This window comes from Protopterus annectens, chromosome 14.part0 (assembly GCF_019279795.1).
Source record: "Protopterus annectens isolate FY-2018-M chromosome 14.part0, PAN1.0, whole genome shotgun sequence".
Taxonomy (NCBI): Eukaryota; Metazoa; Chordata; order Ceratodontiformes; family Protopteridae; genus Protopterus; species Protopterus annectens.
In genome coordinates this window covers 26,817,378-26,830,979 of record NC_056748.1, presented here as the reverse complement: position 1 = coordinate 26,830,979, position 13,602 = coordinate 26,817,378, and the positions used below count along the sequence as shown (strand labels likewise).

The 13,602-nt window shown below is 44.1% G+C and overlaps 1 protein-coding gene across 1 annotated transcript in view; it reads left to right on the top strand.

The window, feature by feature from the left end:
* FRYL (FRY like transcription coactivator) overlaps positions 1 to 13,602 on the top strand; it is a 3,917,685-nt gene that overhangs the window by 2,145,313 nt on the left and 1,758,770 nt on the right. Inside the window, exon 32 of the mRNA XM_044055727.1 lies at positions 13,052 to 13,311. Within this exon, the coding sequence (XP_043911662.1) occupies positions 13,052 to 13,311 (260 nt within the window). The remainder of the gene's footprint in view (positions 1 to 13,051; positions 13,312 to 13,602) is intronic.

The window sequence follows — 13,602 nt, the reverse complement described above, 5'->3', positions numbered from 1 at the left end:
ACATCTCTGGGATTCCACCTGTTTCCCTGCTGGACAGGGGCTTTGTGTGCTTGACTTGTCTAAACATGGGCTAAACTCTTGGCTAGGCTTACAAGGCCCTCTGGGCCAATAGCCTAGTAACATCCTATGATCATCCCCCTTTTTCAGATTTGGGAGTCATCCCATCAGTTAGGACTACAACAGTAAAACACAAAGAACATAATACAGTTGTGTACACTTAATGTAAATGTAGATGTTCGAGTGTATTCACTGTTGCATTATTTTTTCCCTCCCTCCATTTTGCCCCATGAGGTTGGGGCAGCTATTTTCCTGTCTATTTCCAGGTTGTTTCCCATTCCTCTGTTCAGATTAAACTCTGGCCCATACTCTGCAGCTTCAGAGCTTAGACCCTTGACTTTAAGGACCAGCTAGGGCCTACTTTCTATTGGGGACAAGAAAGTATTGAAATTAGGGTGCCAGCTGACTCTGTTTATATTCCATCTTGACTTCGGTTAGGGCATCTGCCAGCTGCAGAAGGAGGAGGAAGAAATTCTTTGGTAGTCATGCCGATCAAGGCTTTCACAGTGGGAAGTTCCATCGTTTATTACTGCAACAGTGAATCCACTCGGACATCTACATTTATAACTGTACTTTTCCTTCAGTTGTGGAACACATTTATCTCAGGGATTCATAGAACCAATGCCTGCTTGCCAGGTGGGCAGAGGGTTTTATTAAAGGATGTTTTCTGGTACCAAAGAATGAAAGAAGAGATTTGGAAGCCTTTGCTGGACTGCTCCTTTCTCGATCTTTTTGTCAAGGACACAAAGTCCAAAATATCAGGTCAGTCTGGACTCAGCCTCTATACCTTTTATCTTTTCAGATCCCTATATTGAGTTTGTAAGGAGGGAGTTTCTGTGATAGATGGACCAGATGTTCATTGTGTTTCACTGTTGCAGTCATGACTGTAGGGTTCTCCCCTGCCGGCAGGCAGTCCTTGGTCGGCCAGAATCCCAAAGTCTGGGTCTGGCGTCGGCTGCTCAGCCATGCTCCCTGACGTCAGAGCGCCAGGAGTACAAAGCTGACAGCCGACGCCATGTTCTCCAGTCTTTCTTGCCGTGCAGTGATAGCAGTTCGCAAGTGCAGGTCGGCTGACTCCTGACAATTTTTTCTAAACGTACTTCAGTCCGAAGACTTTCTTCTCCTACTCAAAGCTAAGTACCCCGTTGGGGAAACTTTTTTCTTGCTCCAGTCCGATGTCAGAAAAAGTTAATAATTGTATTTCATGTGGGAAGCAAATACCTCTTAAGGATTTTCTTTCTTACTGTATTCCTTGCTTAGGCCCTGACCACGATGTAGCTAGTTGTCAGTTTTGTGCTAGATTTAATCAACGTATGATTAAACGAAGGTACGATTTTGCATTTCATTACTTCGGTAAGCGTTTTAATTACAAAATGTCGTCTGACACGCTTCCGGCTACCGGAGTTCACAAACGACGCAAGGATAAAGACAGGCCTCCGAGGTCCAAATCTGACGATATTGTACAAGCAGAGCCAGCTTCAGGTTCGGCCATCGTCAGTGAGGTGCTTTTGCAGCCCCTGTCGTTGGCCATTTCGGAACCGATGGCCGAAACGGACTCCCACGAGGAGCCAACTAGGCCTTTGAATATTTCTGTTGCAGGACCTTCGGACAATGCTCCTTCGGATGGGTCCGGAGCCGCTGTGCAGGTACCGGCTTCCGAAGGGGTTTTCAGGCCTACTCAGCTTCTAATAAAGGCAAAGACTCCTTCCAAATCAAAGACTACAGCCCAGGCCTCTTCTGATCCGGGACCCAAGTCTCAGAAACAGTTATTTAAGATGGCGGAGGACTGACTTACTATGATTAGGGGTTCACATCCCCCTCCAGATAAAAGGCCAAGGCAGGAATTGTATTATGACTCCTCCGATCAGGCTTCTGTTAATTCAGTTTCTTTTTCTGACCAGGATTATTCTTTCCCTCCGTATGAGGATTCTGATGCTGAGGAATCCATTCCTTCTGCTTCTCCCCCTGAGGATTTTTCTTTTGGGGAAACTTTACATGAAATGGAACATTTTCACTGGGAAGGACAGGAGTACTCTGAATCTAAGAAAAGACTTGGGGATTTTCTTCTTCTTCCCCAACATAGACCCCTGGCTACCTCTCCTATTTTGGATATTGTGGATGATGCTTTTTCGGAGGCTAACTTAACTCCTGACTCTCTTCCTCCAGCTCCTGTTAAGCCAGACAGATATTATAGGGTTCCTCATTCCCACCAGTTTTTATACAAGAATCCTACTGCTGATCCTGAAACCATTTTTCAGGGCCCTAAGGGGGTTAAGGCCGCTACTGCTAAAAACCCCATTCCCACTGAGAAGGATTCCAGATCTTTAGAAAGATGGGGCAAAAAAGTGTACGCTTCTGCTACTTTATCTATTAGGGCTTTAAACTGTCAATTTCATATGCTGAAATTCCAGCAATTTCTTCTGTCTGTTTTGAAACAAAAGCCAACTTCCATTTCCGCTTGTGCCAGATGATAAGGAATTACATGACTTAATGCATGCCACTGAACAATTTGGGAAGCGTGGTTTACACTGTGGATTTGATGCCTTGGAGGCTTCTTGTAGGGCTGCTGTCTCTGGCACAGTCATTAGAAGGCATGCTTGGTTAAAGGAACAAAGCTTGCCAGATCAAGTAAAAGCTAAGTTATTGGATGCTCCTGTTCAGCATAATATTTTGTTTGGATCTAAGGCTGAAGAGGTGATAAAGAAGATGGAGGACAAGGCAAAATCCATGCAAACGGTTAAGGATTTCTTACAAGTACAGCCACCCAGATTTAGTAGGAATTGGCCTACAAAAAATTGGTCCTTTCCCAATTCAGACAGGCCTCAGAGGGGTAGATACAGACGCTCCCGAGGAAGGCCTCAAACGCAAACCTCTTATAGACCAAGACAGTGGACTGCTTCCACCCCTAGGGGAGGAGAGGACAGGTCGCAAGTTCATAGAAAACAGGCTCACTGACTCCCTCTGTTGGGCTGCAGGAACTTCTTGCCTGGAAGCCCCTCTCGGAGGAAAACTTTCTCTTTTTCACCTAAATTGGACTCGTATAACCCAAGACAAGTGGGTTTTGGATGTTTCAAGAGGTTACAAATTCCATTTTCATACCCTACCAAGACCAAGTGGATGGCCAGATCTACCAAAACATCAATGGTTAGAGGCCTTAAACCAGGTGGAAGCCCTCTTGGCTATGAAAGCCATAGAACTGGTTCCACTTTCAGAAATGGGACAAGGTTTTTACTCAAGGCTTTTTCTAGTCCCCAGAAAGCAAAATTCATGGAGATCCATTCTGGATCTGTCAGTCTTGAACACTTTTCTCGAGATACCAAAATTCAAGATGCTTACTGTACAGCAGCTACTTCCAATGCTGACCAAAAATGCATGGGTGGTAACTTTGGATTTAAAGGAGGCTTATTTACACATTCCCATCAGGCAGGAGTGCAGAAAATACCTCGGGTTCAAGGCCGGATCGAGGCACTATCAATTCTCTGCGCTGCCCTTTGGATTGTCTACTGCGCCCAGGGTCTTCACCAAATGCCTGGCTCCAGTAGTAGCTTATTGCAGACTCTAGGGAATTCAAATTTACCCTTATCTGGACGACTGTCTTATTCAGGCAGACAGCAAGGATGTCTTACTCCAGCATCTAGAATTTGTTCAGAAACTTCTCAAGTTCCTGGGATTCACTGTAAACATAAAAAAGTCAAATTTGACACCCTCACAACAGATAACTTTTCTGGGTGCTCTTCTAAACACAACAACCCAGATGGCATTTCTGACATACGAAAAACAATTACAGCTGGCTTCAACTTTCAAAACCTTGGCAACATTAACTCAGCTTTCTGCAAGGAAATTCCTGCAGGCTTTGGGTTACATGGCCTCCTGCATCCTTCTCGTGCCATATGCAAGACTACATATGAGGAAAATACAGTGGTACCTAAAAAGTGTATGGTCTCAGCATTGCCACAGTTTAGACATACAGATCACCGTCCTGCCTTGTCTTCAAAAGGAATTCCTTTGGTGGTCCATGGCATGTACTCTAAACAAAGGGAAACCCTTCAGTCTGCCTCCAGCCAGTCAGATACTAACCACGGACGCCTCAGATTATGCATGGGGAGCCCATTTCCAGGGCAACTGTCTGCAGGGCTTTTGGACAAAGGATCAGAAGCACCTGCATATCAATTTAAAGGAAATGTTAGCCGTTCAGAACGCTCTATTGGCCTTCAGGAATCTTCTACAACCAGGACAACTACTGATACGGACAGACAACACCACAGTTGTGTGGTACATAAACAAGCAAGGGGGATCACATTCCTATCCCCTTTGCAGACTAACCATGAATCTATGGCACACAGCTCTAGCTTGCAAACTGGACCTTTAAGCTCAGTTTCTACAAGGGAAGCAAAACTTCCTGGCAGACAGTCTGAGCAGAAACCTGTCGGACCCACATGAATGGATGCTGGACACTGAAATATTCAAGATGATTACAGCAGTCTGGGGATGTCCTCACATAGACCTCTTTGCATCCCACCTCAATCATCAACTACAGATTTTTTGCACCTGGACATTCTACGAACTAGCTTGGAAAGTGGATGCACTATCATTCAGTTGGAGAAACCTCTCTGGGTATGCCTTCCCGCCTCTACCTCTTCTTCCACGGGTGTTATTAAAGATCAGACAGGACAAGCCCAAGATGATAATTTTGCTGGCCCCAAATTGGCCTCGACAGTTTTAGTACCCAACACTGAAAAACCTTTCACTGGAGCCCCCTTGGGTTTTACCACAGACTCCGAACCTTCTGTCCCAACACCAGGGTCAGGTTCTGCACTCCCATGTCAAAACTCTCAGCCTGGCGGCCTGGTTAATCCAGGGTCTATGATTCATTCTCTCCTGCCCAAGCAGGTTATGGATGTCATTTTAGAAGCCAGATGTCCTAGCACTAGAAAATCTTATGCAGGAAAATGGAAAAGATTTTGCACCTGGATGCAGGCTCAGGATTCGGATCCTCTTATTCCTAACATTCCTCTGATTTTACTTTACCTGACAGACCTCTTGCATAAGGGTCTCTCTTTTTCTTCCATAAAGATACATGCCTCTGCTATTTCTGCTCATTATAATACAGACCCTCAAATCTTTTCCCACCAGCTCATGAGACAGTTTCTCAGAGGAGCAAAGAACTTAAGGCCCCCTAGATCTCCACCCATTCCTGCCTGGGATCTCAACTATGTTTTGGAAAAACTCACCTTACCTCCTTTTGAGCCTGCTGCCACATCTGACATCAAGTTTTTATCTTGGAAGACAGCCATCCTGTTAGCTCTGACCTCTGCCAGGAGAGTTTCGGAGTTGCAAGCTCTCATGGCTGTGGAACCTTATATTATTTTTCATCAAGACAGGGTGTCTTTAAGGACTAATCCTACTTTCATGCCTAAGGTGGTTTCCAAAGTGGCTTTAAATCAAACTATTCACTTGCCAACTTTTTCCCCAGTCCTCAAAATAAGGGGGAAAGGATCTTGCATTCCTTGGATGTACACAGACAACTACGTTTTTACCTGGACAGAACCAAGGACATCAGGAAATCGGAGCAATTGTTTGTTTCTTATGCTTCAAGTTCCCAAGGTAAAGCCATTTCAAAACAGACCATTTCAAAATGGATTGCTCATGGAATCAGATTTTGTTATTCACACCATGGAAAGCAAATCCCAGGGAGTATAAGGACTCACTCTACCAGAGCTGCTGCCACTTCAGCTGCCTTCCTCAGGGGAGTTCCTACCAAAGACATTTTGGAAGCTGCAACTTGGAGTTCAGTGCATACTTTTTCTAAGCACTACAATCTACCTCTCTACTCTAAGTCTAGGGCAGGCTTTGCTTCTGCAGTCTTGCAGGGCCTTTTAGCCGCCCCCTCTACTTTATGACCACCGCCCTTTTATTCTGCTTTGGGATTCAACCCTACAGTCATGACTGCAACAGTGAAACACGATGAACATAGTATAGTTGTGTACACTTACCATAAATGTAGATGTTCGAGTGTCTTCACTGTTGCAGTCTGGGTTACCCTCCCTCCTGTCCCCTCTTATTTTTTCTTTTGTGTGGTTCCCTTCTTCACCCTTCTTCTGAGGTGTATTTGCAAAGGGTATGGGATCTTACTCATTTTGGAACACCTGACATCTGAGGCAAGAAAAACTGGAGAACATGGCGTCGGCTGTCAGCTTTGTACTCCTGGCGCTCTGACGTCAGGGAGCATGGCTGAGCAGCCGACGCCGGACCCAGACTTTGGGATTCTGGCCGACCGAGGACTGCCTGCTGGCAGGGGAGAACCCTACAGTCATGACTGCAACAGTGAAGACACTCGAACATCTACATTTATGGTAAGTGTACACAACTGTAGTTTCTCTCCCAGCCCAAGTACTCCATTTTTCCTTCTGCCTTCTCATCTGCCTGTCACAACAGATGCTTGACTTGGCATGGAGAGCAATTTCCAAAGGTGTGAAAGTGCCAGATCTGTGGAATAAACTCAACAAAAAAAAAGTGTAAATGTTAAAGATGATGGCAGTAATAAATCTCATGAAAGCCCTCAATCATCTCTGTTCTGCACAAATTTTCACAGACAACACCTTCGTGATGTGGTACATAAGCAGGAGAATATCAAATCTTATTCCTTTTGCAGGCTTGCTTTGATTGCCTGGGAGATGGCAGCTCATCTCATTTTAACTCTTCAGACTTCATACATCCTGTTAGAGCAGAACTTTGCAGCAGGACCAGGACAGACCTTCATGAATGGAAACTTCATCCTGGGGTCATCTTAGAATTGTGCCAGCTGCATGGAGCACCACAACTACATGGGTTTGCTTCCTCTCAGAACAGACAACTAAATGAATTATGCTCCAGGATTCCTTGCAAACAGGCCTGGAGGATTGATGCCTTGTCATTCCCATGGTCTGGAATGTTGCTGTATGCTTTTACATTATTTCCACTGATACCCAGGGCTGTTCTAAAGATTCAAAAGGACTCCCCAGAAATTGTGACAGTGACTTCATTTTGGACTGGGCAACAGTGATTCCTCCCTTCTTTTGAGAGTAGCCAGAAGCAGTTTCCACAGGCCTACTGACAGACTGAATTTACTCTCACAAAACTGGGGTGATGCACTTCATCCTAATATCTGTTCAGTTGACTTCCTGGAAGATTTTGAGACCTTTTAGGCACATTTTTGAGGATGTGTAGCAGATATTAAACAGGGCTGTTAAAACTATTACTAGAAAATTATATATAAATGGAAAATATGTTCTAGTTTATGCCATTCTAAGAACCAAGACCCTTTTAAGGGCCATCTGCTCTAATTCTTGATTATTTGTGAGTTACTGTCCTGGCCTTTACTCTTCTGTCAAGGTTCATTTGTCTACCATTTCTGCATGTCTGTCGTTGGTTCCTCCCTTTTCCACCTGTCCTCAAGTAAAGCAATTTTTGAAAGAGGTTTTACATCCCAGACGAGCTCTGCTTTAGTCTGGCAGTTGGAGCAAAGGGTTAAGCCAGTGAGTTGTAGTTCCTATAGGTACAACGTTTCATTCTGTCAGATCTCCTTTGCTTACTTTTGCAACCTTGAGCAAGTCACTTTTAACAAGACAGTGTTTGGGAGGTAACTGTAAATTTAGGCTGGGCTCTTTAATGATCCCCTGGGCTGTAAGCCTTGTAACTACTTAGATATCCATCCACCTAACTAACTCACCAGATGAATCTGAAGTTCATAACATGAAAGGCTGTTTTACTTATTGCTCTGACTTCTGCTAAAAGAATATCAGAATTTCAAACTCTTATGGTGAGTCAACCTTACCTCATTTTCCATAAGGTCAGAGTTTCTTTGAGACATAATCCTCCTTTTATGCCTAAAGTTGTCTCTGAGTTAACCTTGAACTAGACTGTTAGTCTCCTTGTCTTTTTTCTTGAATTCAAAACCCAGGAGAGAGAAAAAAAATCATACCCTGTCTGCAAGCAGTTCAGGTACTACCTAGACAAAGGTGGCTTTCCTGAAGTATAGAATCAGCTGTTTGTTTCCTATGAAGGTAAGAGGAAAGGACTACCAGTGTCAAAGCAGACATTTTCTAGGTGGTTGTATCATGGTATTTCTTTTTGCTGTTTGCACCATAGCAAGTCACATCCAGGCAGGGTTAGGTCCCATTCCATTTGGACTTTGGCTTTCTTGTGGGCTTTCTGGAAAAGATTCAGAAGTATTCTAGAGGCAGCAGCTTGGACTGGATTCCTTTTCCAAGTCCAGAACAGACTTTGCTAGGAGCATTCTTCTGTTTTCTTAATTTGACTTCCTCCCGTCTTTTTGGTTTCTGTGCTATGATATTCTGCCAAAATAGCTTATGCTACTGCAACACTGATCTAACGAATATTGAACATAGTACAGCTGTGTTAGTAAACTTTCCATAACACTATATGTTCCAATAGATCAATTTCACTAGCCATATCCTCCATCCCTCCAGTCCCTTGTCTTTTGGTGTTTTTTTTTTCTGTATTGCCAGAGTGTGGATGTATATTCCCTTGTGTATATAGTTACTATTGTGTTGTATTTACAACCAGTTTTTTTTTCTTTCAGGGATCTTGCATCCCTTATCAGGGCAAGAAAGCAGTGAATAGTTTGGCACTCTCTCTCTATATCTGGAGCTGTCCTTACTCCTGACAGAGCTTGATGAGGGTGCTCTTAAGCTTTGAAAAGCTGGACAGTTGGCCAGGGATAGGACCTAAACAACTTAGACTACTCCGTAGGTTCATAGGTAGGTACTAGGCCATCGGCCCAAGGGCCCACGTAAGCCTAGTCAACAAGGTTCCCCAACTTACACCACCCAAGAAAGTTATTTTCCTGTGCCACTGTCGAGCAGAGACACATAAGTGATCCCCGGGGTGTATTTCCTATTTCCCATCCACTCATCAAGATTTTTCTTGAAGAGTGCTAATGAAGAACATTGCTTGACATAGATGGGTAGCCTGTTCCAGAGTATGGGAAGTCTCTGGGACAGGAATCTATCCCTCCAGCATGTCCTGTTTATTGTGGTGGCAAGGTTTAGGTCCCTAGAGCGTGTAGCTCGGAGGGGTTGAGATTTCTTTAGGTGTAGCATGTCCAACAGCTCTGGGTTTGACATAGCTTTATATGTTAGGTAGAGATCACCTCAGAGTAGGCGATATGCTATGGAGTAAAGCTGGAGTTTTTTGAGACGGTCAGTGTAGGGCATCTGTTTGAGGCCAGTAATCCTCTTTGTGAGGTACTTCTGTGGCCTTTCCAGCTGCTGCAGATGTTTTGTGAGGTAGATTCCAAAAGGGGCCTTGTACTCTATAATAGGCTAATGAGTGTCGAGTAGAGGGGAACAATGACCTCCTTTTTCCTGGATGAGAACCCTTTTATGATGTGTGACACGTAGAAGGACTTCCTGACTACTGTGGTGATGTGACTATCAAAGGGAGAGACTACTGTCCACCTGGCTCCCAAGGTCTCTTATCACATATTCGGTGTTAAGTAGATTACTGCCTATGTGGTAGTTCATGGGTACAGAGGTTTTACCAAAGGGGATGACGCTGCACTTTTTGGCATTGAGCTTGAGGCCATGGCTCTGACACCAGGCATCTGTCTCAGCGAGGCCCTTCTGTAGAATGTCCACATCATTTGGGGACTTGACTATGGCTCCTAGTTTGCAGTCATCTGCGAACTCAGTTAGCCAGAGGCCTTCTGTATTAGCCTGTACTTCAGAGAAGTAGGTACTAAACAGGAGCGGTCCCAGGACTGAACCCTGTGGTACTCCACTTGTCACTGGTTTGAGGTCAGATTTGGAGTCTGCAACTTTTACAGTGTGGGTTCTGTCAGTGAGCCACTTGGCAACCCATGTTGTGACATAGGGATTTATATCTAGTTTAGTGAGTTTAGCTATAATTCCAGAATGGGGGATGGTGTCAAAAACCTTGGCGAGGTCAAGATAGGCTGTGTGAACCACCTTACCCATATCTACGGCTTTGGTGACTGCCTCAAAGAAGTTGATCAGGTTCAGGAGGCATGATCTGCCTTTCACAAACCCAAACTAGATGGGATCCAGAGTGTGGAGGTTACCAATGTCTTTATAAGTTCCATGATGATACATTCCATGGCCTTGCAGACCAGGCTCGTCAGTCTAATAGGGCAATAGTTCCCGGGATCAGTGGTGTCTCTCCCTTTGTGGAGTGGGATAACTGTTGCTGTGTGCCATTCAGTGGGCACAAAGCCTGATGCGAGGCTGTTGTTGAAAATGGTGCTTAAGTGTGGAGCCACTTTGTTCTGAAGTTCATGTAAAACGCAGCCTGGGATGTTGTCCGGTCCCATGGATGCTGTGTTTTGGCTTTAGAGAGTGCAGCTTTTATCTGCATAGTTGTGATTACAGGGACTCTGCATTCTTCCTGTATAGATATGGGCCCTTTAGGGGGTGATGTGGGGGGGGGGGTAAAGTTAACACTGAACCTATCTGCCAGGATGTTGGCAATATCAGTTGGTTCTGTAATTTTCGTGCCGTTGTGCTGTAACTCAGAGCAGATCTGGGTGCTGCCATCGAGATTCTTGTTATAGCTATAGAATGCTTTGTGGTTGTCCTTAGAATTAATGGATATTTTGTTTTTGTAGCTAGCTTTGGAGGATCTTATAAGAGATCTCAGCTTCTTACTGAGGCTGACCAGGGAGCTCCTCCACTCATGAGATTTTACTCTCTTTTGCAACAGTTTCTTCCTTCTGTTGTACAGTTTGATTATGACAGGGAACCACCAGTTTGGATTCCTTTTTTTTGGAGGGTAGGATCTTGGTTCTGTTTGGGATAGCATGATCCATGCACTCGTGTAAGTGCTTATAGAGTGCATTTGTGTAGGATTCAGCAGTTGTAACTGTATTGTCCATCTGCATGGGTGTCATGAAGTTCACCACTTCTGTCTTAAGCATGAAGTTGGCTTTGGAGAAATTTTTTACCGTGGTTTCCTTAATGGGGGGTGGGGGCGGGATGTGGATATCAAGGTTGATTAGCTTATGGTCGGATCGGACCAACGAGGAGTTGACTTCAGGTGTGGAACACCGGTCACTCGTGTTGGTAATGACTAGGTCTAGGATATTGTTGCCCCTGGTGGGGTGTGTTTAAGTTGGTCCAGGGCATTGGAGTTTATGAATTCCAGAAAGCATTGAGCTAAGGAGCTGGTACACGAGTAGTTTTCCCAGTTAATGGTGGGGTAGTTGAAGTTGCCCATTATTAGGGTGTTTGGTTGAACCCTAATGTTTTCCAGTACGTCAAGAAAAGAGGAATGGGAATCCTGGGACATGGTGGGGGATCTGTAGCAAGCTACAATTTGGATTGCAGTTTTTGCCCAGAGTTAGTTGCACTTAGATAACCTCAGATGCATTATGCTGAGCAACTAGCCTGGAGGTGTGGATATCCTTAATGAATATGGACACACCTCTGCCTTTGGTGTTTCGGTCCAGGTTACATGGCCGAAAAGTGTGGTATGAGTTATAGCCTGGTAATGCAGGGGTGCTCTCTGGAGCCTTGAACCAGGTCTTTGTCACTGGACAGATATCAATGTTCTCCATTTTAAGGAGTGCCTCAAGTGAATGCATTTTGAGATTTAGACTTCTAGCATTAAGTAGCATTGCCCTCAGTTTTTGCTTGCCTGTTCCTGTTACAGTGGTGAATTTGTCATTTGAACCTTGGCTATAAAAGACACTCTAGGGGTGGCAAGAGCCCTAGCCAGCATCCGGAATTTGTACTTGTTGTGGAGTGACCTGAGTGCGTGGGTTATGTGGTGGATCCTGGCACCCGCTGACAGCAACCTTCTTGTTTAGCCTGGTGAGTGGGACATCAGTGTGCCTGACAATAGAGTCACCTATGACTATTGTGCTGGGTACGTTGTTTTGCCTTATGGGCTGTGGTTGAGTGGCGCACTGAGTCTGTGGTCTATGTTTCATTTGGGTTGTGTTGGGGGATGGAGGTTGCTTGCTTTTCTGCTTTGGAGGTCTCTGTTGCTTAGACAGATTATTATTGAGAGCCTCCGCAAATGTTTTTGTGTTACTATGTGTGGAATTTGGGGGTGTAGATCTAGTGAGACTGTGAGGAGTGTGGTGTGGTGCAAATGTTTACCTTCTCCTCTTGACTGTCAAGTTCAGTCTTGGTTGGAGAGAGCTTAACCTCCAGTTTGGCTAGATAAGTGCATCTCTCACAGGTTGTAGTATTGGGTTGTAGGAGGAGAGGGTTGTCTGTGTACATGAGGCAATTTATACATTGCCTCAAGGTGCCCAGATTCATCAGATAGACAGGAGAAAACACTGGGAGCTGACCCTTGGACATGCCTGAATAAAAAACAATTTTCCTCTAGATAAGTGAGGAAAGTGAGTACAGGAGCTGTTTATCTCTAAGCAAGTGAGAAAAGTAAATACAAAAACTGTTTTCTTCTAGGTAATGAGGAAGGTTGAGTGCTATAGTAATTAGTAGCTTATTTAGTGCTTACAAGTTCTGAGCATGAATAAGCAAATTTAAGTGCTAAAACTAAGAATCTGTATCTGCACTAGACGAGTTATAGGACAGAAACAAGTGCAAATGCAGGCTTTCAAATCAGAAAGTTGAGAGAGATGGAAAAGATTTCCCAAACAGCCATTGATTACAATTTCTGGGCCAGAACCACTCCTTATGTGGTAGATAGGTTACCTAGTGCTTACCACTCCCACTGATAAGCTTTGCACTCCAGCAGTGATCTTAGAACATGTATTATTATGGTAAGCTTACTTTCACATCTGTATTTTCTGGATTATCTGAGAAAAAAAGTGCAGTTAGCAAATCTTTTTCCAGGAAAGAGTAGTATATGTTAATGGGCTCTAACCTATCTGGGGAGCACAAAAACCTAAATTGCTAAGGTTGCTGGAACAGAAGACCAGTATTAAGTAGTTGTAAATGTGTGTTTGCTGGTTATGTAAACATTTCTGCAAATGATAATTTGTCTTTTCTTTTTATTTTGTTAGAGGTGAGCCAGAGAATTCAGACCACACACCCTGCAGGTCAACAAGTGATGTTGCGTTATTTGCTGCCATGGATGAATAACATTGAACTGGTGGACCAGAAACCACTACCAGCCATGAGGCGGTCAGAGGAGGAAGATAACATGAAGGATGGAGATGGAGATATCATGGTAAACTGTAGGCGATGGCTGAAAGGAGAAGGTTGGGGATCTCCACAAGCTACTGCCTTAGTTCTGAACAACTTAATGTATATGACAGCCAAGGTATGAATGCAGATCGATTCTTAAAGCAAATGTGTTTTCAGTTGCTGAAAATATGTAATGAATTCTCCCACTCTTTTAAAATTTCTATACAAGTATAACTTTTTGTCAGAGTTTTTGTTTTCTCTGGTGCCTTATGCAGTATGTTATTAATTCAGGTACAGTTCAGGTTAATGATTGTGGTCTTTTTTGCAATGCCTTAACTCTTGAAATTAGTGCAGATCACTTGGCTTTAAATGGAAGTTACTGTAATACTAGCAGAGGTGACTAGACATTTACCAGAATGTTTTGAGC